The sequence below is a fragment of the Staurois parvus genome, unplaced genomic scaffold (assembly GCF_062004578.1).
Source record: "Staurois parvus isolate SC_StPar_1 unplaced genomic scaffold, SC_StPar_1.0 ptg000077l, whole genome shotgun sequence".
NCBI classification, from domain to species: Eukaryota; Metazoa; Chordata; class Amphibia; order Anura; family Ranidae; genus Staurois; species Staurois parvus.
Genome location: NW_028317873.1, coordinates 5136127 through 5160956, shown reverse-complemented (window position 1 = coordinate 5160956; position 24830 = coordinate 5136127). Strand labels below are relative to the sequence as shown.

General features: G+C 40.4%; 1 protein-coding gene across 1 annotated transcript in view; it reads left to right on the top strand.

Annotated features, from left to right (window-relative positions):
* The window catches only part of TNS3 (tensin 3), a 325962-nt gene that overhangs the window by 215777 nt on the left and 85355 nt on the right, over positions 1-24830 (top strand). Inside the window, exons 13-14 of the mRNA XM_089669481.1 lie at positions 11798-11961; positions 12568-12694. Of these exons, the coding sequence (XP_089525607.1) occupies positions 11798-11961; positions 12568-12694 (291 nt within the window). The remainder of the gene's footprint in view (positions 1-11797; positions 11962-12567; positions 12695-24830) is intronic.

The following is a 24830-nucleotide window of genomic DNA, read 5'->3' as shown; positions in this document are numbered from 1 at the left end:
GAGAGACTATTTAAAGGCTCAGGAACCCTTTGCAGGTTTATGGCTTAATTATCTGATTAGAGTGGGACACTTTGAGCCGAGAATATTCCACCTTTTCACAATATTCTAATTTGCTGAGATTGTGGATTTGGGGTTTTCATGAGCTGTAAGCCATAATCATCACAATTATGACAAATCACGGCTTGAACTATCTTACTTTGCATGTAATGAGTCTATCTCATATATTAGTTTCACCTTTTAAGTTGCATTACTGAAATAAATGAACTTTTGCACGATATTCTAATTTTTTGAGTTTCACCTGTAGCAAGAGTTCTATGAATGTTTCCAGCCTTTGGGGACCTATATCATAGTTGTCTTTTTCCTCGTAAAATAACAGGTATACATTTGACCACATTTTCAGCATTTTAAAGGACTATAATCATCACGCACACCCATAGCTATTATGGGGCTTGATTTAGGAGCAGTGTTGTCCGTGAACAAATTCAAGGATCTTCAAGTGGTTACTAATCCTCTGCAGGCCCCCGTAACATATTGACACAAGTAAAATATTAGAACGGTTCTCTAATGTCTGAAAATCATGGGTAAAAATGTGTTTGTAATACAAATCACTGCTGTCTAACTGGGTGGCCCACATATGGACCTCCACCTGTCTCCCAGCTGCAGAGAGAAGCAGAAAACTATACCGTATTATTCCTTCTCATACATATGCATCTCTTGTCCTATGCCACAGAGATGTCAGTGGAAGAGATACTTGATGACTGTTTGACTTGTGTCCTTCCCTTTCCCATGTGTGTTCATTCAGGGGACACTAGAATCTGTAAGGAGACACATATATAATGTTTTGCGTGTTCTGTGCTTCATGTCAGCATATGGCAGAGTAAGGATGACAGTTACTTCATGTGGGCATGTTGAGTATGTGTACAGCAACAGTAATCACTTAATGGGATGACAAGAACTACATACTAGCACTTTTACAATGCATGGGGCAGAGAGTTCCTGCAGTGATAGACACAAGCTAATAGTAATAACATACATGACACGGATATTGCATGAGGTGAGCGTGACATTTTTGCTGCATAGTGTGACAGAGATGCTGGCACATTCATTTTCTAGCATAAATGGTGATTGTATACAAACATATTGATTTTATGTGCATTGCACAGTGACACTGCACTGTGTATATGAATAGATTCAAAATTCACAACGTATTTTAAAAAATTTCTAGAATAGCAGACAAATAAAATGAAAGGGGAAGTTTTTAAGAATTGTAAAGGAGCACCTGTACCTGTAAGTTTCATGACCACTGAGAAGCATAGGTTTATTCTCGACTAACTAAATACCATACTTTGCCCAAAAATTATACTGAGGCTGATTAGGTTGGAAAAGCGCAAGGCCACAGCTTTATTACATTTTTCAAACATAACAAATAATTGCCAATCGGGGTTTTTCCGTGGACGTGTGTAAACAATAACCTGACATAGTCTAAGAGGCCTGTCCCTACCATCAGTGCCAGGCAGGCTTCAGACAGACCTAAAATTCAACTTGAGGGCATAACCCAATAAAGCATTGTTAATCGGTGGCAAGGTCCAATTGCCAATACAGCTGTGACAAGTTATCAAAGAGGAACAAACTCTCCTGCGCTCTGAGATCCAGGTGGGTGGCAAATGGATGGAACCAGAACTGGAAGATTCGACCACCAGTGCACATAGGGTTGTGCAGCTCCAAACAAGGCTGGGGAAGCCCGACCAGTACTGCAAAGCGAAACAAAAACGAGAAGCGCACCAACCTTGCGCATTACCTCAGTAACCAAAATTTATTAAATACACAATGATACTCACAAACCGCTAAATAATTCAGGCATGTAAGTCCTCAGAGGAACTTGAAAGTTAGGAAGCTTTGATGAAGAAGGGATGCCCTTCGAAACGCGTCAGCTGTCTACCCCTATGCTTCCTAACTTTCAAGTTCTTCTGAGGACTTACATGCCTGAATTATTTTGCTGTTTGTATCATTTTGTATTTAATAAATTTTGGTTACTGAGGTAATGCGCAAGGTTGGTGCACTTCTCGTTTTTGTTTCGCTTTGCAGTACTGGTCGGGCTTCCCCTGCCTTGTTTGGAGCTGCACAACCCTATGTGCACTGGTGGTCGAATCTTCCAGTTCTGGTTCCATCCATTTGCCACCCACCTGGGTCTCAGAGCGCAGGAGAGTTCGTTCCTCTTTGATAACTTGTCACAGCTGTATAGGCGATTGGACCTTGCCACCGATTAACAATGCTTTATTGGGTTATGCCCTCAAGTAATGCGCAAGGTTGGTGCGCTTCTCGTTTTTGTTTAGCTTTGCAGTACAAGTTATCAAAGAACTGGTGGGTGGGCAGTGAACTTTTCTGAAGGCTGAATTTTCTCAGGTCAGTGGGATGCCTCAGCGTAGTATTTTTCTAGAGTTCAAGCTCCACCCATTTAGATGGGTAATTAGGGGTCATAAGGATACTGCACCTTCCAGTGTGACGATTTCTAGATAGATTCACCAATCCTTTCTCAAACCTAGAAACATTCGGAGACACCTTTTCTTATCGCTGATCACTCTACTAAAGCAGCAAGTTAATCCTGGGCTTTTGGTCACCAGGCTGCAATTTCCATGTTTGTAAGGCTGTGCATGTTCAGCCATCAACAACTACATCAAGTTCTAAAGGATGAACATGGCTGCCTGAAGGGATTCTGGCCTTAGCTGCAAGGTCTTGCAGGCAGCTGTGTGATCAACCTCTTATTTCCCTTGGTTGCAAGGTCTCACCTTTTAAGGCTAGGTTCACATCTGTGCAGGTGGTGCCGCTGAGGATCCGCACAAAAACCCGCACAGAGAAATGCAGACCCACGGGTGCTGTTCTAATGGCATGCCACCCGCACTGGAAAACACAATCGTGCGTGCAGGGACTTCTTCTCTGCATGTCACGGGGAACGGGAGTCCATTCAAATGAATGTGCTCTCATGCCTGCGCATATATGTAAACCAAGGCTAAGTGTATGTTCTTGCCTGTCCTTCATGTTGGATCTGCTTTTCAACATCCCACAAGTCATGGATCTTCAAGAGCTGCACCCTTCAATAAAGGAAGATTGAGCACATTAAAAACATTTTAAGGCATTTTCAAGCAAAAGTCAGTTAGTAGTGATATATGATTTATATTCAGGACTATAACAATAAAAAAAAGGCATGAAACTTAAATTGCTCCAGAAATGGAATAGGATGAGTGGACTATGAGATGTGTAGAGGGCATAGAGCGGTGCACATGACAACGACTAATGTGCACTGCTCATTTCAAACAAACAGAAGTGAGAGAGAAAAAGAGACGTTCAGGAGCTCACACAGGACTTTACAAGAAGGCAGAAAAACACAGAAACGAAGAAACGGTTTCATGAAAAATAGATTACAGGGCCATTAACATGATTCTAAAGCCATGTCATTTCTTTAACTTAATGTATCTCCTGCATTAAGGTAAAAAATGTCCCAGTATTTGTATCATCTCCTCACTTTCCTTTATATTTACCTGAGTCCTCACTCAATCCAGTGCTGTTCCTGTCTTTAGCGGCTCTCTCTCTGCATTCACTGAGCAGAAAGGCAGCAGGGATAGCTATTGCCTCCTGCTGCTGTCAGTCAAATCCTGTGAGCAGGGGGTGGGGACGGGCTGTGCTGTGCATGTCTACCGATGCACACGGCTTGGGAGTGTGCCCACACATGCACCTCCATAGTAAGCAGCTTCCTATGGTGGCGCAAATAGAAGTGGAGGAGACAAGTGCCAACAGGGAACCGCAGTAGAGGAGGTTCGGGGCCGCTCTGTGCTATAACATTGCACAGAGCAGCTAAGTCACTTTAACCAGTTGCCGCCTGGCCTATAGCCAGATGGTGGCCGGGCATGCAGCTCGTTCCTCCGGATGGACGCCATATGTTGTCCTTTCAGGCATGCGCAGTGTGCCTGCCCGCAGGGCTGCTTTGCGGCACGATCGTGTGCCTTGGACACGGCCGATGACAGATCTGTGTACCTACAGTTTCCAGTACCATTTGACCTGCTGTGACCAATCACAGCAGGTCATATGACAGTTGTATACAATGGATGACTTCCTTTCATGCTATCCATTGTATACAAGTGTGTCTAGCTGTGAATTGTCACAGCGATCACATTCACAAGCTGGGCCAATCACAGCCCAGCTGTGTCATGTGATTAGCCGTGGCCAAATCACAGCTAAGCACAAAAAAAAAAAACCTGAATTATTCGATGTCATTCAGGTAAATGCTTGCTTATAGCAAAGTAATTCTTTGCTATAAGCAAATTGTGCAAAAAAAATACTGATCACTTTCCCAAAGTAGTACAATGTTACTCTGGTAACATTATACTACTTTGGTCATAGTGAAATATGAAAAAAAAAATCTTAAAAAAAGAGAAAAAAATTTAATAAAAAATTTAAACTAATAAAAATTAAAAAAAAAATTAAAACAATTATATTTTTTTTCATACTGTCACCAGTCCCTGATATCCCCTGGTGTCCCTGATCACAGCCATGCCAGTTATATGATGACGGTGTACTGCACTGGTGACAGTATGTAAAAAAACAAGGTAAAAATAATTTTTAAAATTTTTCATTTTCCGAAAAATTATGATAAAAAAATTACAACTTCAAAAAACTTGCCATGCCTCTTATGAAGTACGTCGGACTGTCTACTTTGCAAAAAGGGGTCATTTGGGGGATATCTGTACTGTTCTGACATTCTTGGACCTCAAGAAATTAGATTGGCTGTCAGTACTTCAGGATTGATCAATTTTCAGATCTATACCATAGTTTGTGAACTCTGTAACTTTCCTACAAACTAAAAAATACATCCTAATTTGGGTTATTTTCACCAAAGACATGTAGCAGAATACATCTCGGCCTAAATTTATGAAGAACAATTATTTATTTGCAAACTTTTATAACAGAAACAAAGAAAAACGTGTTTTGTTTTTTTTTTCAAAATTTTTGGTCTTTTTTTGTTAATTTAGCAAAAAAAAAAAACCCCAGTGATGATTAAATACCACCAAAAGAAATCTCTAGTTGTGTGAAGAAAATTATAAAATTTTAGTTTGGGTACAATGCTGTATGACCGCGCAATTGTCATTCAAAGTGTGAGAGCGCTGAGACCTGAAAAATGGTCTGGGCAGGAAGGGGGTAAAAGTGCCCGATATGGAAGCGGTTAAGTAGTAGAAAAGTACTGACTATTTTTGGAGAACAGGTAAATTATTTAGGCCACATGCACACAGGACATTTTCCAAACCCTCCTAGAAGCCTTTCCTCCTGGCAGCAGCATTTTGGCAGAAGAAACAGCTGACGTTTGTAAAAATGTGTAACGCGTTTAGCCATGTAAGTGTTTGGTTGTAAATTTATTCTGGCCCATGAAATTAAATATTCTGGCAATTAAGATGAATTAATGCTCAAGTGCTAAACACGCCTAGTTTTAAAGCGCATTTAGATGCGTTTACACATGTTTAGAACCATCAAGCTTTTTTTCTGCCAAAACTCTGCTGCTCCTTGACACGTTGGCAGTGGCTTTATTTCCTGCCTCTAAATGCATATGCATGTAAACTTCTCTAAAAGCTTGTGTGCATGGACACATACAGTTGTGTTCAAAATAATAGCAGACATCACTAACCGGATCAATCACTGTTTTTGGTAGAAATTATATTTCTACATGGCAAATAATTTACTAGCAGGTGTAGTAGAGTAATAGAAATCCAACAGTCATGACATGCATGCTGCTGATTCTGTGTAATTGAATCACTAATTGAAAGGGGCATGTTCAAAATAATAGCAGTGTGGAGTTCTATTAGTGAGGTCATTCATTCTTTGAAAAACAGGTGGCAATTATTGCCCTTATTTAAGGAAGGAAGGCAGCAAATGTTGTACATGCTGGTTACAGTGCATTTCTCTCTGAAATTCTGAGGAAAATGGGTCGCTCCAGACATTGTTCAGAAGAACAGCGTACCTTGATTAAAAAGTTGATTGCAGAGGGGAAAACATATAAAGAAGTGCAGAAAATGATAGGCTGCTCAGCTACAATGATCGCAAATGCTTTAAAATGGCAACCAAAACCTGAAAGACGTGGAAGAAAGCGAAAAACTACCATTCGAATGGATAGAAGAATAGCCAAAATGGCACGGACTCAGCCAACAATCAGCTCCAGGAAGATGAAAGAAGGTGTGACGTTCCCTGTGAGGACTGTTACAATTAGAAGACGCCTATGTGAAGCCAAGCTATCTGCAAGAAGCCCCCGCAAAGTCCCACTGTTGAAATAAAGACGTGCTGAAGAGGTTACAATTTGCCAAAGAGCACATTGATTGGTCTAAAGAGAAATGGCGCAACATTTTGTGGACTGATGAAAGTAAGATTGTTCTTTTTGGGTCTAGTGGGCGGAGACAGTTTGTCAGATGACCCCCAAACACTGAATTCAAGCCACAGTACACTGGGAAGACAGTGAAGCATGGTGGTGCAAGCATCATGATATGGGGATGTTTCTCATACTACGGTGTTGGGCCTATTTATCGCATACCAGGGATCATGGATCAGTTTGAATACATCAGAATACTTGAAGAGGTCATGCTGCCTTATGCTGAAGAGGAAATGCCCTGGAAATGGGTGTTCCAACAACTCAACGACCCCAAACACACCAGTAAACGTGCAACATCTTGGTTCCAGACCAACAAGATTGCCGTTATGGAGTGGCCAGCCCAATCCCCGGATCTTAATCCAATAGAAAACTTGTGGGGTGACATAAAAAATGCAGTTTCTGAGGCAAAGCCAAGAAATAGAGAAGAACTGTGGAATGTGGTCCAATCATCCTGGGCTGGAATACCTGTTCACAGGGGCCAGAAGTTGGTTGACTCCATGCAACACAGATGTACAGCAGTTCTCAGAAACAGTGCGACTACAACCAAATATTCATTAAGTGATTCAAAGGAAAGCAAAATCTTCAAACATTTTTCAGTTTATATAGTGAATGTTTGAGTTTGTAAAGAAGAATACAAACACTGCTATTTTTTTGAACAGTCTAATATTCACTTTTCTTCAATTTTTTTAGAGGAACAACACAAATTTGATATATTTTTCTTCATGTTATGATTTGGAATAGAATGTGTCGTGTTCCCAATGCATTTGTGTGGATGGAAATAAAAGCTATTAGAAGGATTTTGAGCTTTATTCACTTTTTTCAACACACTGCTATTATTTTGAACACAACTGTATAAACTGACATGCAAGGGAGTTTAGAGGCAGAAAAGAAAAAATGCTAGGCACACCTAGGAGCAGCTGTAAAAATGCCTTAGAATTACTTTAATTTCAAGCAAATCGCTTTATTGTAAGTTTACTGGCTGTAGTTTTGCATTAAATGAAGTTTCTTCTTTAAAAGAAAAATTGTATAACATACTGACAAACAGGCCTAAAGCCTCATTCACAAGGGAATACCTGTCCATACATCTGTCACAGGCAGTCATAATCGTGTCTGTTGGGACACAAGAGCTGCACAGACCCGATTTGACAGCAGTGCGGGTGCATGTCCTTGAAAACGCACTCTTGCATTCAGGGTCACGCAACTGCATGCCTAAAAAATTGTGCCCAGCAGCTGTGTCTCAGTAGACATGACTACAACTACTGTATTTTTCGCCATATAAGACGCTTCGGAATATAAGACACACCCAATTTTAAAGGAGGAAAATCTAGAAAAAAAAGATTCTGAACCCAATAGTAATTCATCCCCCATAGTAATTCATCCCCCATATAGTAATTCATCCCCCATATAGTAATTCATCCCCCATATAGTAATTCATCCCCCATATAGTAATTCGGCCCCCATATAGTAATTCATCCCCCCTATAGTAATTCATCCCCCCTATAGTAATTCATTCCCCATATTGTGTCAATTCACTTACCTTTGCTCCGCGCGTTCCTCTCGCCGTGTTCCCGCTCCGTGCCGGTCTTCAGGGCGGACTGTGAGAGGAGAGGCGTTCGTCACGCTGCCCCGCCTACATCCTGTCCGCCCCGTAGTTTGCCCATTGCTGATCCACGAGCAGAGGGGGTGATGACGTCAGCACGCACCGTCGGGTGTACCAAGATGGCCGACCGCTCCAGAGATAGGCCAAAGCCGCGGCCTTTCCTACGGCCGTGGCCGCGCCTCACGGATTCTCTCTCTATTCATCGTATAAGACGCACCAACTTTTCCCCCCCAGTTTTGGGGAAGAAAAAGTGCGTCTTATACGGCTAAAAATACGGTACCTGCAAGCAGATGCAGAGAAAATCTGTGCCTCCCATATGGGCAAGGATGGCCCTTCACTCAAGTGTAGAGATAGGTATGCCTGTGTTAATGAGGCCTAACAGTTTATTCTTTTTGACTCACAAAAATGGTAATTACTGATCTCCATAAATAAAAGCAAAATCACAAAAAATTATGCGTGACTGGCTCACTCAAGTAGGCAAAGTGGCGGAAATGGAGGAGCTGATTGCGACTGCACTCGATACCCCTGTGAAAGTCTCCCACATATGGGCCTGCTGGATACATTTTCTGACTACCCCTGAATACCGATCCCTCATGGACCATTCCGTCTGAACTCAATTGAAATTCCTGAGGGTATTATTCAGTCTCATTTGACGCTAGGGGGACTGAACCCCCCCATGCTTCACCCCCAGCCGTCTGAACCTAATGATAGTCTGAACTTTAAATTGCATCCGTGTTAGTACCACCATATTAATCACAATCATTCTGATACTCCCTGTCTCATCCTAACCACTTTACGTGCTCCCCCCCCCCCCTTTCTTTTTTTTTTTTCTTCTCCCTTCTCTCCTCTTTTCCCTCCTTCCCTCTCGTCTTATCATTCTTTCTTTTCTTCTCTCTTCTTTCCCTGATACATTCCCGTAAGTTTTTATCAATTATCCAGAAGACAGTTTGGCATACCAACAGCACTTCCCTTTTTTTTCATTGGCAGTCCTTGATCATACACTCCCACATCTGCACTCGGATACCTCCATTGTATTAAATCTATACCATATACTTCGGTCTTGACTTCGTTTATGCTCTTCTTCCCTCTACGGTTCCGCAATCAGTGACATTACCATAGGAGGTCCGGTGCCTCATTATATAATTCGTTCTACAAGCATCTTCGTGTAATACAGACTCAACTCTGTCGTGGCATAGTTCCTCCACACTGTTTAGTTGTGCAGTAGACTTCATTTACTTCTAGTTTGTAATGTGTATTGCCCAATGTCTTCATACTTCGCATGCTGATTTTATTGTGTTGATTTGTACATTGCTATATCTCAATAAACCTTCCTTGTTTTTGGAAAAAAAAAAAAAAATTATGGTCATAGCCATAAAACGTGTTTGAAAGCGTCTTTGAAGTACACCCCATAATGCATTTTGCACCCATTCAAATCTGGGAAATTATAAAGGGCCGGATCTTTCACAAGGTTTTTCAGAGGAGGTATAGAGGTTAAAGCTGAATTTCAGACTTACCTTTACTCTGCATAGTTGTACTGTGGTTACTCAGGTTTCACTGCACACTGTGAGCTTCTTACTGGCTCTAAAATGTGAACAAAAACAAACAAGGGCGCACTCCCATCGTGTATTAACATGGTACACCACGTATTTATTGAAAAATTATAGATAAATACTCACAAACCAAAAGGGATAAAAACAGAACAGGTGATCCGTAAGGACAGTCCAATGGATTCAAACACTTTGTAAGGGATAGGCTAACGCGTTTCAGCAGATGAACCCCCTTCCTCAGAGCTAAAAGGTAGACCTGCTAGTCCAACTTAAGTAGTCCAATAAATGGTGTAAAGAAATGGACACACCTCCCTTCGCACACACACAACTGGCCGCCCAATCAAGGAACAGCCAATCAAAACAGACGAGAGAAAAAAATAATAATAATAGTATATTGAAAATAAATGCAGCAATGGCAAAAATAAAGAAGAATAATGATAATGGTATCATAATGTATAAAATGTCTTTACGGATCACCTGTTCTGTTTTTATCCCTTTTGGTTTTGTCTATAATTTTTCAGTAAATACGTGGTGTATCACGTTAATGCACGATGGGAGTGCGCCCTTGTTTGTTTTTGTTCACCATCACCTACATTTCCCGATCTCTGAAGGCCTGCACCTCAGCGTTTGCCATTCAGAATCTCCTTTAGTCTGCATGAAGATTTGAGCGCTGGTTTCCTTTTGTTCTTTTGGCTCTAAAATGTAATATATTGCAGCTTACCAATCATTAGATATGGTGGCTGCATTCATTTTCTTTTTTTTCTTTTTTTTTTTTTTAAGGAAAATCTGTTTTCTCCTGGTGATCTGGCTAGTAACACACCTCCACCTTTATTAGAGTGCCCCCACTCTGATGCACCTTTGAACCGCAGCATTTTCAGTCTGAGGCGAGCGGAGTGTTAGACGTACTAGCAGATTTAGATAACACTAACAAATTCAAGCCAAACTCCAGCTAACACTGCAGTTACAGCAACAGTTTTTCTTTTGGGATAACATTTTTACTTGTAGAAATAAAAGCTGATCATTGTAAGGGCCCGTGTCAGTGTTAAATGGTTTGTCTCAACATTCTTAAGTGACACATTTGCAGGAGGTCTGGTTCTTTTGAAAAACAGCAGACTTACTGGCTGGATCACCAAATGAAAATAAAGGAAAGAAAGCCTAAAAATGAAACTAATGCAGCCATCACATCTAGTAACTGCTTTTGGGTTTAATATCACTTTAATCACTTCCAGACCGGACACTTTTACCCCCTTCCTGACCAGGGCAATTTTCAGCTTTTAGCGCTATCACACTTTGAATGACAATTGCGCGGTCATGCAACACTGTACCCAAATGAATTTTTTACCATTTTTTTGAGACAGATAAAGCTTTATCTTGGTGTATTTATTCACCACTGGGAGTTGTATTTTTTTTGCTATGTAAATGAAATGTCCAAAAATTTTGAAAAAAAGTGTTTTTTTTTATAAAATTTTGCAAATAAATATTATTTCATCATAAATCTTGGCCAAAATTTATTCCGTTATCTTTTTAGTAAAAAAAAAATCCAAATTAGTTTATAACCAAAAATTATAATTTTTAAACTTTTTTTATATTATTTTTTTTATTTTTTTTTTTTTTTTTTTTTTACATACTGTCACCCTAGCAGTACAGTGTCACCATGGTGACACTGTACTACTTGTGGGGGGTGATGAAGATTTTTTTTTTACACTGATTGCTTTTACACCCATATAGGATGTAAAAGCAATCATTTCTCTTTCTCTCTGTCTGCATTCTTGCACTCATTGAGAAGTACTGAGTGAGCTGTGATTGGTCACAGCTTGTCACATGGTACAAGGCTTTTGTGAATAGCCTTGTACCATGTGACCTCTGTGATCATTCACAGATTTCACACGTAGTAAGCAATGATGTCACGAGTGACATCTTGCTTACTAATTTGCATGTGATCACTGATTGGCCAATCAGTGATCACATGACGATCGGTGTTTCACTGTGTCCGGAGGACACAGTGGGCACCGGATCGCGGTGCTGCGCACTCCCAGGGAGCACGCACAAGCAGGGTGCGGGGAGGCCGTTTATAAACGGCCACCCGACCCTGCAGTGCCACCGTCCGGCCGTTTATATACAACGGCCGGTCGGGAAGTGGTTAAGGTAGTACAGAATCAATTAGTATTTCTACATTATTTAATGTTGTGACTGCTTTTAGACATTCTTAACTTAATAAAAACTTCATTTTGCTTATGTTCACAGGCTCAAAATCCAATACTTCATTGGCTAGCAGCAGAAAGCATAGCGTTGGTCTGTATGATAATACCTCAAGTTCTCCGTATAAAAGATTTGAATGGAAGAGAAGTCCTGAAGAAGAGACCATATCCAGTTCTTTTTCTAGGATGGAGCATTTACAGTCTAGAGAGGTATCCTTCCTGAATCTGTTTAGTTCATGTTTACTCTCTACTGCACTATGCTCGTCACCACGGAACACATTGTTTGTTGTGTTTGCATCCCCTCTGTTCCTTGATCCCCCTATTATTTGTTACAAAATTGAGGATTGCTAGGAGTGGGAGAGAATATATAGGGGCTGTCCCTGTGCATATAACACATGGTAAAGACTAAAGACCCCGTGTCCAGTACTGTAGTCCCAAGAAAGAACTTTACAGATAAGCCTAGGTTCACATTAGTGCTGTTGCATAGTCATGCTTTTATCCACTGCTTGCATTTTTGAAAGGTTTTAGTGATTTGTGTATTTTTTGTTTTTGGGGGGGAGGGCATTTATTAACATGTCCTTGGTACTGGGCATCATACTAAGAAACGTTAATATACAGACTGTAGGAAGGAATTAATTACCTGTTAAATAATTTAATATTTTTTGATTTTGTGGCTCTCAGAAAGGTCCAGTTTGATCACATAAATAAGTTAGATCTTAGCTTTACAATTATTATTAATATTGTTGATAAATCAACATATGTTATTTTCATTATGTTCATGCTACTTTTTTAAGCGTTTATTTTTCAAATTCTCAGGAATCATTTTCTGGTTACCAAGAAGATGCTGATGAAACGGACAACCTCTTCAGTTACACAAGAAACAGGAATGAAATTGATGTTCCACCCACACCAGCTTTCCCTGTCTCACCAGAAACACTTTATGGTAAGTACATTTACATTAACCTCCTTAGCGGTAATCCTGAGTGTAGCTCGGGGTAAAATTTCAATACCAAAAGTGGTAACCCCGAACTACACTCGGGCTTACCATGCGGCGTTGCTCAGGGGGTCCCTGCAGCACCTACCTTGTCCTTCACTCCCGCGATGTGTCCCCTGCAGCGTCCCGGCCATCTACTCCGGCCGATGCCGGCATCCGGCTTCCGTGTTCCAGTCCCTGTGACGTCGGGACGTACGGGAAATTTGAAATTTTAAAAAAATTTAATTTTTGCTGTCATTGCTGTTTCAATGCATTTCACATACATTTTGTCCCTACTGCTTTGTCCTGTGCCCTGCCTGCATTTTGACTGTTCTTTCTGCCTGGAAACTTAGAAAAGTCCATGGCGTCCAAAAAGCGCCCCTTTACGTCAAAAGCGGTTTTAGACCGGCTAGAGAACAGCGATAGTAAATCAGAACCACTTGCAGAATTGAGTGATAATGATTTGTGGGGAAATTCGTCATCAGACACTGAAAACGATTTTGCGACTTTGCTCAGCGATGTGCGAATTTGCCTCTGTATTTCAAATTTCAGTGTTTTTGGTTTGATTATATTATTGAATTAAATTTATTATTATTATATTATTATTTTTTATGATTATTTATTAAATTATAATTTATGATTTTGGGTTTCAAGTTTTATCCTACCCGGGATGTTTACTAGACTCTTGTTCGTACAGATTTCAGGGAGTTATTCCTAAAAATTACAGGCTTACAATAAAAAACTACATATTTCCATGCAAAAAAATGGTACCGCTTTCAGCACAAAAAATCGGAAAGAATCATACCGCCGAGGAGGTTAATGCTTATAATGCCTAGAAAATATTGGCTTAATTTGTTTTACATTATCTTCTGGGGTTGATGTTGTGGACCACCCATGGACACCCTCCATAAGTTGTGTTGCACTGTTGTAGTCAAAGTACGTGTTCAGTGGGTGTTAAGGTAGCTAGGATTTAGACAACCAAGTAGTTACTTATCCTACCAAGTAGTAAATATGCTTTAGGGCTCGTTCACACTTGACTGTTTTACCAACGCTTGCCAAACGCCCCTATAGCGTTTGGCAAGCATTGGTCCGGCGTTTGCGGAGCGTTTTTTAACGCTCGGCAAACGCCGCATGCGCGGTTCAGCGGTGGTTGCTAGGCATTTGCCTAGCGTTAAAAACGCCCCACAAACGCCTATAATGAGGTTTGGATGGTGTTACTGCTCCGCAAACGCCCCGCAATCGCGTCGCAACTGCGCGGCGTTTGCGGAGCGGCACCATAGACTAGAATAGGAGGCTTCAACGCCTCCTGACTCGACCAGAGGCATCCGTTTTGCCGCAGCACGCCGCGACGCTACCGCTCCCGTTAGAACAGCACCATGTGCTGCAATGGGCAGAATTGTCCGAGGTGTTTGGGAAGCGGTAAAAACGCTTCCCAAACACCTTTCTGCCGCTTGAAAACAAGGCTAGTGTGAACGTAGCCTTAAAGGCATACTTTACCAGAAAATCTGCCTTTCAGATAAGGAATGTCTGTAGATGAAAGCAAGCTGTGCAGCTCTGACCAAATTTGAATAATGCCCTACTATAGGTATAAGCCTGCCTCCTAAAGCTTGCTGAAAAACTCCCAGGGCCTTGTTAAGAGAGGCTTGCTGTTGCTGTTCACCATCAGAGGAGTGAGCTTTATCTCTGATATCAACCCCCCTATGTGTACTTTCTCTCCCCTGATGCAGTAGCTCTGAGCTCAGCATTTGAGAGCTCACTCCTGTGATGATGAAGATGAACACTAACAGCTGGGCCTCTCTTAGCAGCATCCTGGGAGTTTTCCAGTCAGGTTTCACAAGGTATGTAAATGGTCTATACCTATAGCAAGGACTTTAGTCAAAGCTGCACAGTTTGTTTTTATCTACAGGCAACCCCTTATCTGCATACAGTTTTTTTTGGTAAAGCTGAAGTAACATTTAATAACATAATAATTGTAAAAAATAGTGAAAACTTCAGCAAAAGTGCAGAAGTTTGAAAAAGTGTTTACTGTAGGCGACAAATGTGGCTTGAAGATTATATGTTATAAAAATGAAAATTTGAGTACAAAAAAAAAGATCAAAAACAGTATAATTAGAAAAATTGGATAACACACAACACTTTTCGGTGATCATAAATTAAAAAGTAATACAATAATGTTAGAACAAGGTTCGGACGTCCATATATAAATCTCTCTCCGCTGCATCATCGCTGATCATAAGATATAGATCCGTCATATGATGTATGAAGTTAACAGTGATTGGGGGAACCCCCCATAACGTACACCATTACTTATGTAAACCAAAAACAATCTTGCAGGTGCTTTGTCGTTGGCTGGATAGACCCACTTAAACCTCAAGCAAAAAGGAAACCCTAGGAGTATACAACCCTCTACTCTGTGGGGGCACTTGTATACCCTTAGGTATAAGAGTGCCTTATATATTTATTTATTTTAGGTACTTATATAGCGTCATCAATTTGCGCAGCACTTTACATATATACAGTATTGTACATTCACATCAGTCCCTAACCCTCAAGGGGTGTACAATCTAATGTCCCTAACTCACTTCACTTCCTACATACTGTATTAGGGCTAATTTAGTTGGATTCAGTTAACCTACCAGCACGTCCTTGGAGTATGCGAGGAAACCAGGCACAGGGAGAACATGCAAACTCCAGGCAGGTGGTGCCATGGTTTCGATTCAAACCAACGACCCTAGAACTGCCAGGCGGAAGTGCTAACCATTTAGCCACTGTGCTGCCCTATATATAGGTCAACAAAGAGCAAATTGCCCAATAATACTAATTTTGTAAATGAAACTACCATCTAGTCTGTCAGTCTTACCCTCCAGGTTTTCCCTTGTCACCTACCCATTTGGCTGAATAAACCCAGTAGGCATAGGTATAACTAGGGCTAAAATTATGGGGGATCATCAGATTAGTAGTTCATGAAATAAGTCACTGTCCAACAAGTTATCAGTTTAAGTATAACAGTGGAACCACATAAATTAACCACCTTATAGGAGTGATCATCTAAACCGTGTGATCCTCCATCATACAGGTGCATGATGACAGTAATATGGAACAGGATTGTGATGTAAATACAGGTAAGATACCCATAGAGGATCAATTGCTGCAATCATCATTGTTCATCACAATGAGTGTATACTCGTGTATATGAGCTTTCATCAGGGGGGTATGCACATCAACCTGAAAGTTGTAACTAAAACTCAATGAAAATTACATGTCAACAGCTGGTATATAAATATATAAGTCGCTGTGCTCCTGTGCATGTTGCCCTAGAGAGACGTGTTGACCTTCCTTAGACATGTACGGTGACACACTGAAGATCTCATTATGTTCGTCTAATGGAAGCTTCCATTCTAAAGCAGCGGCCAAGAAGAGCAAAAGAAAACTCTGTGTTTCAAAAAATTATAAAAATTGCATTTGTTTTCTGTGTTGAAGAACCAAGTAATTGTCATTGAATGTGCGACAGCACTGAAGGCTGAAAATTGGGCAGGAAGAGGGTGAAATTTTCAGATACTGAAAAGGCCAAGTTTAGGAGTGGGCTTTGACATACTGCAATTGTCTGAAAATCATATAATTATCCTATACCGAATTAATTGTTATGACAGTAAAGTATTTAACCCCTCGCCTACAGGGCACTTATACCCCCTTCCTGCCCAGGCCAATTTCCAGCTTTCAGCGCTGTCACACTTTGAATGACAGTTGCGCGGTCATGCAACACTGTACCCATATGAAATTTTTATCATTTTTTGAGACAGATAGAGCTTTCTTTTGGTGGTATTTAATCACCTCTGGGATTTTTATTTTTTCTTAAACAAACCAAAAACCACTGAAAATTTTGGAAAAAAAATGTTTTTTCTTAGTTGTTATACAATTTTGTAAATAAGTGATTTTTCTCCTTCACTGATGTGCGCTAATGAGGCTGCAGTGATGGGCACTGATAGGCTGCACTGATGGACACTGATAGGTGGCACTGATGAGGAGGCACTGGTAGGTGGCACTGATGGGTATTGACAGGCATCACTGATGGGCACTGAAAGGCAGCACTGATATATTGCACTGATAGGCAGCACTGACTGGCAGTGATAGGCGGCACTGACTGGCACTGTTAGGCGGCTCTGACTGGCACTGATAGGCAGCACTAACTGGCACTGATAGGCGTCACTGACTGGCACTTATGCGCACTGATAGGTGACATTGACTGGCACTGATAGGTGGCACTGATTGGCAGCACTGATAGGTGGCACTGATTGGCATTGATAGGTGGCACTGACGGGTGACATTGAAAGGCAGCTCAGATGGGCACTGATATGTGGCATTGCTGTGCACTGGTATGCACTGATATGTGGCATTGATGGGCACTGGCACGTGGCACTGATGAGCACTGACAGGTGGCACTTCTGGGGCCACACTGATCATCAGGGCACACTGATCATCAGTGCCCTGATGATCAGTGCACATGTCCCCTCTGCGGAAAGCCGATTGCCGGCTCTCCTATCCTCTCGAGCTGTCAGAATGACAGCTCGAGACGAGAGAAATGCCGATAACCGGCATTTCCGTGTTTACATGTGATCAGCTGTGATTGGACACAGCTGATCACATGACCGAGCCGACATCTTCGGCTCTTTCCGTGATCGGTGATCCGCTGTGTCTGAGGGACACAACGCACTGTCGATCACCACGCTGCGTGCTCACTGAGCCACGCATGTGCAGTGAGAATGGAAGGACGTCATATGACGTCCTATCAGAACGAGAGAACCACCTTGCGCCTGTCATTGTACTATAGGGCGGGTGGAAGGTGGTTAAAGGGAATTGCTGTCCCTGGTCACAAACATGGAAGTGCGCTATAATAATTCATGTATAAAATCTGTAACTTCTTCCAGTATTTGTCATATAGCTTTGGATAGTGTGCTTAGGGTTTTTTTTTTATTTTGTTTTTTTTTTTTTTTTTTTTTTTTGCACTCCCGGGAAGTTTTCATCATTTCCTATCTTAATTATAGTGGCCACAAGACTGAAAGTAAGGAGAAATATCCTCAACAGGGACAAAGAGAGTAAAACATTTTTAGAAAAATGGGTAAAGGTTGTAACCTCTTGTTATTGTTTTTGTTGTTGTTGTCTCTATCATATTTGGGAGGATTACCTTACACTTCTTCCCCCAGTGAGGGTGGTCTTCCCAAAAGGGACGGCATAGTTTGTAATTTTTTCTAGCTTGTCCAAAACTATAAAAAAAAAAACCTTAAAAAATAGGTAACTTTTGGTTAATGAAGCAAACACAAGTTAGTTGCACTTGATGTTATAATCTTACATATTAGTGCATTTTTTGATGCACCAGTACATGTCTAATACTTCACAGGTGTCTCAAGCTAGACTGAACCTTTAGTAAAGGTGTACCACACACTGGTGCGGTATAGACCAGTATCAAGTAAAGCCCAGGATGGCAGTGACGTAACAGCCGTAGACACGCAGGCGTCTGGCACACCCAAAAGTGTGGGTAGGGGGTACCAAAAATTGAAGTTACAGTTATGCTCGTAAGTTTTCATACCCAGGACAGAATGTGTGAAATGTTAGCTATTTGTGCTGCAAAAGTTCCCCAAAACAGCTTGCTTACAATATTGCAAACAGCACCTAGAGAATCCTCTAAACATCTGCTCTAAAGTCATTTGAAGTGATGAGACCAAAATTAAACTCTCTAACCATGAACTCTGTTTAGAGAGAAGCTGAAAAAGTTCTATGAAGAGAAGCATCTCATCCTTTTCTGCAAAGCATAGAGATGAATCTCAGCTGTTTTGGGGGGGTGAGGGGTGGTGAGACACAGAGGCACAGGATACCTTGTCAAAATTGATGGCAAGATTGTTGCCGCATATAATCAGAAAATTTGCACTCATCAGCCCAGAAGTTGCACATGCACCGCATATGACAATGATCCCAACCATAGGGCAAAATATAAATAAATGCAGCGCTTGAGTGTATAATACAGGGAATTAGCATGAATAACAGATTTAAATGTTCATATTTCAACATGCACCAGATTCCACATTCTTAAATTGTTAAAACAATAATCAGATGAGTAATGAAGATCTATCCGTCTAATCAAGGTGCATATAGTGATGGTGATGCTAAAATCATAAGTTCTGTGATGTATCCAAAGAAATCCGTGACTTCCGTGATAGGGGAATGACTGTATAATGCACTAACCAGATAGCGCAAGTACATGCGCATTGGAGTATAATGACCTACTCCTGGTCACAGCCAGATGGTCCTCAGCGTGAAGCCCTCAAGGACACCAGTGCACCACTCTTGCCGTCTCCTACCACCAGGGGGGGTGCGCCTCTTTACAGTAACACGAAATCACTTTGTATCCTCTATCGCCAGGATTGGTGTACTTTCTTATCAGGAGATCATCTCAGGGGCTCAGCAATAAGACCCAAAAGAAAGAAATCTTGATAGTGTAGTATTTTTTTTATTTGAATTTTGATGAATGGGGTATACGAGGTTTACCTATATGCTAGCAGCTTGAATCCTATCATATCCAGCGCTCGTCCCTCTCTTCATATAGGGCAAAATATACCCTTTTTAGTCTGCAGCAGAAGAACTGTTAGGTCTAGAATGGCCATCACTATCTCCTGATCGCAATATGATTGAGCCACTTTGAGGAGTCCTTGCTAGACAACCAAAAATTTCCAGGATCTAAAGGCCTTTTGCCAAGAAGAATTGGTAGCTTTACCATATGAGAACATAAAGGGCCTCATTTAAAATGATCACAAAAGACCATGAATGCTAAGGAGTACAGTACATGACATCAAGAAATAAATCAAGAAATAAAGGTATGCCAACTTAACGGGACCATTTATTATTTTCCTTCTTGGATTTGATTTGTTTAATAAATATGCTATAGTTAAGGGGTAAAAAAAATTAGCAAATACAAAAAAAAAATAATATAGCGTATACAAATGCGACTCCAGTGATATTGTAATTGAATGTTATTAAAAATGATCTTCCCTTTTTAATCTGCAGCGCTGTAATTTTCTGTTCAATGCAATGCAATATGGCTACCTGGAGTTGTTCTGTATACAGATGGTGTACAGAATGCATCCTGAAATGTAATTTCCTACTTATGTGTTTGGCTCACTGATTTTCCCAGAAGTCTGCACTAAGATGCAAGTCAAATTTTTTGCATCAATGAACCAGCAAACACAAATGCTCCTGCGCTTGGGGATGGACTTGATGCAGGCTACAACCACATTAAGAATGTCCTGAAACATGCACACCTTGCTGCCCTCAAATGGACCGGGGGAATCCAAATATACTGAATGAGGAAAGAACAAAGAGAAGGCGCACAGGCCTAGTGCATTACCATAAAAAATGTTTAATAAGAAATAAAATAGGTGTTGTACTCACAAACGAGAATAAAGTCAAGGCACATCATAAACGAACAGCTGGGTCAACACCGCGCTGAGCCCTGAGGAAGAGGCAAGTCCTCGAAACGCGTCAGGCTATTGGATGTCTACACTCCCCATTGCGGACTGTTACTCAGCGCGGTGTTGACCCAGCTGTTCTTTTATGATGTGCCTTGACTTTATTGTCGTTTGTGAGTACAACACCTATTTTATTTCTTATTAAACATTTTTTATGGTAATGCACTAGGCCTGTGCGCCCTCTCTTTGTTCTTTCCTCATTCAAATGTTTGGCATCCCCTGCAGCAAAAATTAAATTTTTGATGAGATGCTTCCAAAGGGAAATCACATCTAAATGGATGCAGACCCTGCCAATTTCCTCTTTAGAGCCCCACATGTGCAGCAGCTGATTGATAATTGTAAAACTATTGTCCTATAGACATGGTCAACAGATTTACTTTGCACATGTACAAATACAAACAAACAACTATTTCTGCAACAAAGTTTGTTAAAATCCTTGCAATGTACTTAGATAACTTTGATTGTTTTTTTCTTAAAGAAAGTGAAGTTACTCTTTAAATGTACATTACATTAAAAGTAAAAATGTGTTTGGTCTGAGCGCTCTTTAAAATGGTCCACATCTTGCAAATGTTGCCAGGTTCATGTAAATTAAAGGGTACAAGTGCATTGTTGGTGGTCTTTTGCAGATTTTGGTTTTTCTTTGTTCTTTTTTTTTTAGTGACAGTTACTTTAAAACATTTTGTTTCATGTTACATTTAGCAAAACAGTTTTAATATTTGTGCTTTCTAACTATAAATCTTACCTTACATAATTGGTCTATTTCCTTGTTTGCTGGGCTTCCTGCTACTTAACAAAAGCACATTCTTTAAGAGGAAATATATTTTCAGTCACCACATAGCGGAGGTACTTCACAGTCTAAGGAGATTAGAACCTCAAAGCTATCCATAAATAACACATAAAAACATTTGCAAGGTATCGATTTCTTCATTCCTTTTTATAACTGTGAATACATTCACACTGCTCTTGCACAAAAATGGGTGATATGCATAATATGCAAGTTTTCTTTTTCGGCTGTCATCAGTCCATTGTCCTGGAAGCTCAGACCCCACCTTGCCTTTCCTTCCCCTTTGCCACTTACTTTAGCATTTATCCCAACTGAAAGATTGCATTCCGTAGCTGTCAAGTCAGATAACCTTCAGAGTGCAGAGCCGTGAGTTTACGTGTGAAAGGAGAGAGAGTGTTGACATTGTGCATGTCCATGACTTCCAACTATTCAGAATAGGGTCCATTTATGATAAGAACAAGAATCTTTACGGCAAAAACAAAAACGCCACGAGTACATCTTTCTACCTTTTTTTAAAAATGTATTCATTTATCGGTTTACATCCGGTTTTGCCACAGTGATGAGAAGCTCTACGTGTGACAATTGGTATTGATAAACAGAGAATAGCATTTGTTCCATTATTGATTTTAACTACCCGGAAATTGACTGGAGTAATGGTACTGCACGAACAGTTAAAAGGCAAAAAATTTTAAACCTAGTACAGGACAATTTTATGGTGCAGTTCACAGAGGCCCCAACTAGGAATGATGCTCTGCTGGACCTGGTAATCTCAAACCATGTAGAGCTTATTACGACTGTCCATATAAAAGAACATCTGGGTAGCAGTGACCATAACATGATTTCAATTATTGTTAGCTGTAAACAGCAAGCACATGCGGGAGAAATAAAAACGCTCCATTTTAAGAGAGCTAATTTTCCAAGGCTGAGAGCTGCTCTCCGAGACTTAGACTGGGAGGGAATATTGGCATAAATGAACACAACACAGAAATGGGAGTTCTTCAAAAAGACTGTATGTGAACACTCTGCAAAATATATTCCCATGGGCAACAAGTTTAAAAGGCTAAAAACCTATGTGGCTTACGACCAAAGTTTAAAAAAAGCTATAGATGATAAGAAAAGAGCTTTTTTTAAATATAAAAATGAAGGAATGCTATCCTCGTTTAAACATCTGACTATAACATAATATGCAAAAGGAAATAAAGGCCACAAAAATTGAAAACGAACAACAAATTGCAAAAGATAGCAGGACCGACCCCAAAAAATTCTTCAAATATATTAATAGTAAAAAAATCCGGTCCGAGCATGTAGGCCCTTTACAAAATAATCTAGAGTGGGTGACTGGGGACAAAGAGAAGGCAAATTTATTAAATACCTTCTTAGCTCTGTGTATACAAAGGAGCATGGGGGAGCTCTTGTCCATAATGGGCATGGTATTGACACAGCTCCAGATTGGCTCACGTGATATGATCCAACAATATTTAGACAGAATAAAGGTGAATAAAGCACCTGGACTGAATGGCATACATCCACGGGCCCTTAAAGAATTGAGCTCTGCCATTTCAAAGCCATTGTTTCTCATTTTTAGGGACTCTTTAATGACTAGCATAGTACCACTGGATTGGCGTATGTGCCAATATTTAAAAATGTGCCAATATTTAAAAATGGGTCAAAATATTTACCAAGTAATTATAGACCTGTTTGTTTAACTTCTATAGTTGGGAAGATACTGGAGAGTTTAATAAAAGACCACATAGATGAGTTCTTGCTGGAAAATTTTTTTTAAAGCAACAGACAGCATAGATTCATGAAAGACAGAAGTTGTCAAACAAATCTGATTTCTTTTTATGATGAGGTGAGCAAAACCTTGGACAGAGGGGTGGCGGTGGACGTGGTATACTTGGATTTTGCAAAAGCGTTTGACACAGTTCCCCACACATGGCTAACATATATGGTAAAGTCTACAGGTTTGGAAAAATCTGTATGTAAATCGATAAAAAACTGGCTAAATGATCGTATTCAGAGAGTAGTGGTTAATGATTCATACTCTGAATGGTCTAGGGTTGTCAGTGGTGTACCCCAGGGTTCAGTGTTGGGACCCTTACTTTTTAATATATTTATAAACGGTATAGGGTCTGAGATTATACAGTTGTGCTCAAAACTTTGCATACCCTAGCAGAAACTGTGAAATTTTGGCATTGATATTGAAAATATGACTGATCATGCCAAAAAATGCTCTTTTATTGAAGGATGATGGTCATATGAAGCCATTTATTATCAAATAGTTGTTTGGCTCCTTTTTAAATCATAATGATAACAGAAATCACCCAAATGGCCATGATCAAAAGTTTACATACCCTGGAATGTTTGGCCTTGGTACAGACACACAAGGTGACACACACGGGTTAAAATGCTAATTAGAGGTTAATGTCCCACATCTGTGGCTTTTTAAATTGCAATTAGTGTCAGTGTATAAATAGTCAATGAGTTTGTTAGCTCTTATGTGGAAGCTCTGACTAGGCTAGATACTGAGCCATGGGGATCAGAAAAGAACTGTCAAAAGTCCTGCGTAACAAGGTAATGGAACTTTATAAAGACGGAAAAGGACATGAAAAGATGTCCAAAGCCTCGAATATGCCAATCAGTACTGTTAAATCGTCTATTAAGAAGTGGAAAGTTCGGGGATCTCTTGATACCAAGCCAAGGTCAGGATTGCAGCCACAACTGCCAGAATTGTTTGGGATACAAAAGGAGTAGAGTTATTCACCCTGAGGTCATCACAGAGGACAAGGGGGCACTCTTTATGTCTGCAGGAAAAGAAATTTAATCTCCACACAAGGAAAGGTTTCTTCACAGCTAGAGCTGTGAAAATGTGGAATAGACTCCCTCAAGAGTTGGTTTTTGCCAGCTTAGTGGATAGCTTAAAAAATTCCTGGATTCTTTCTTGGATACACAGAATATAACTGGATACTAACATTTATAGGTAAAGTTGGTCCAGGGAATATCCGATTGCCTCTCTGGGGATCAGGAAGGAATTTTTTCCCCTGCAGGAGCAAATTGGATCATGCTTTGCTGGGTTTTTTTTGCCTTCCTCTGGATCTACTGTGGGTGTAGGATTATAACTTTTTTTTTTTTTAATGGTTGAACTGGATGGACTTTTTGTCTTTTTTCAGCCAGATTAACTATGTAATGATACAAAATGCGTTGATTGTCATGTCTGTATCCCTTGGAAGGGGAATTTTGCCAGTCACTTATGCGAGTCTGATGCGAAAAGAAGTAAGGGACGAGAGAAAAAAAAACAAGGCCTTCTCAGGGGGGCATCTCCTGATACAGAGAATTTTCAACTTTTGTTAATTATTTCAGAAATCGCCTGAAAAATTTAGATTTTACTGTTAGAATGTGGAGTGTGTCAGTGTTAAAAATGAGGTTAAAATACCATTCCATGTCCAAAAAATTGCTGCAAGTCTTTCTTTCTCCTGGAGTTTAGGTTCCATAAAATACCTAGTTCATGACTAGCTTATGCTTATTCTGCAGAGAGCTAGGAGATGGGCGGTTTGGCGTTACCTTCTATACAACTTAATTAAAATGCAGGTGTGCTTTAGAGGATATTAAAATGGCACTTCATGTTTCCTCTAAACTGAGGCTACCCATGGAAAAATGTATGGCTGGTAGAAATTTAGCACATGCTCCTTGGCTGTTAATTGACTTTGGAGGCCTATCCAGGACTTTCTCTCTCTCTTGACCCACTACACCCTGAAATTGTGAGACTTAATGAATAGAGTTGGCTCCCTAACCCTCCAATCTCCAT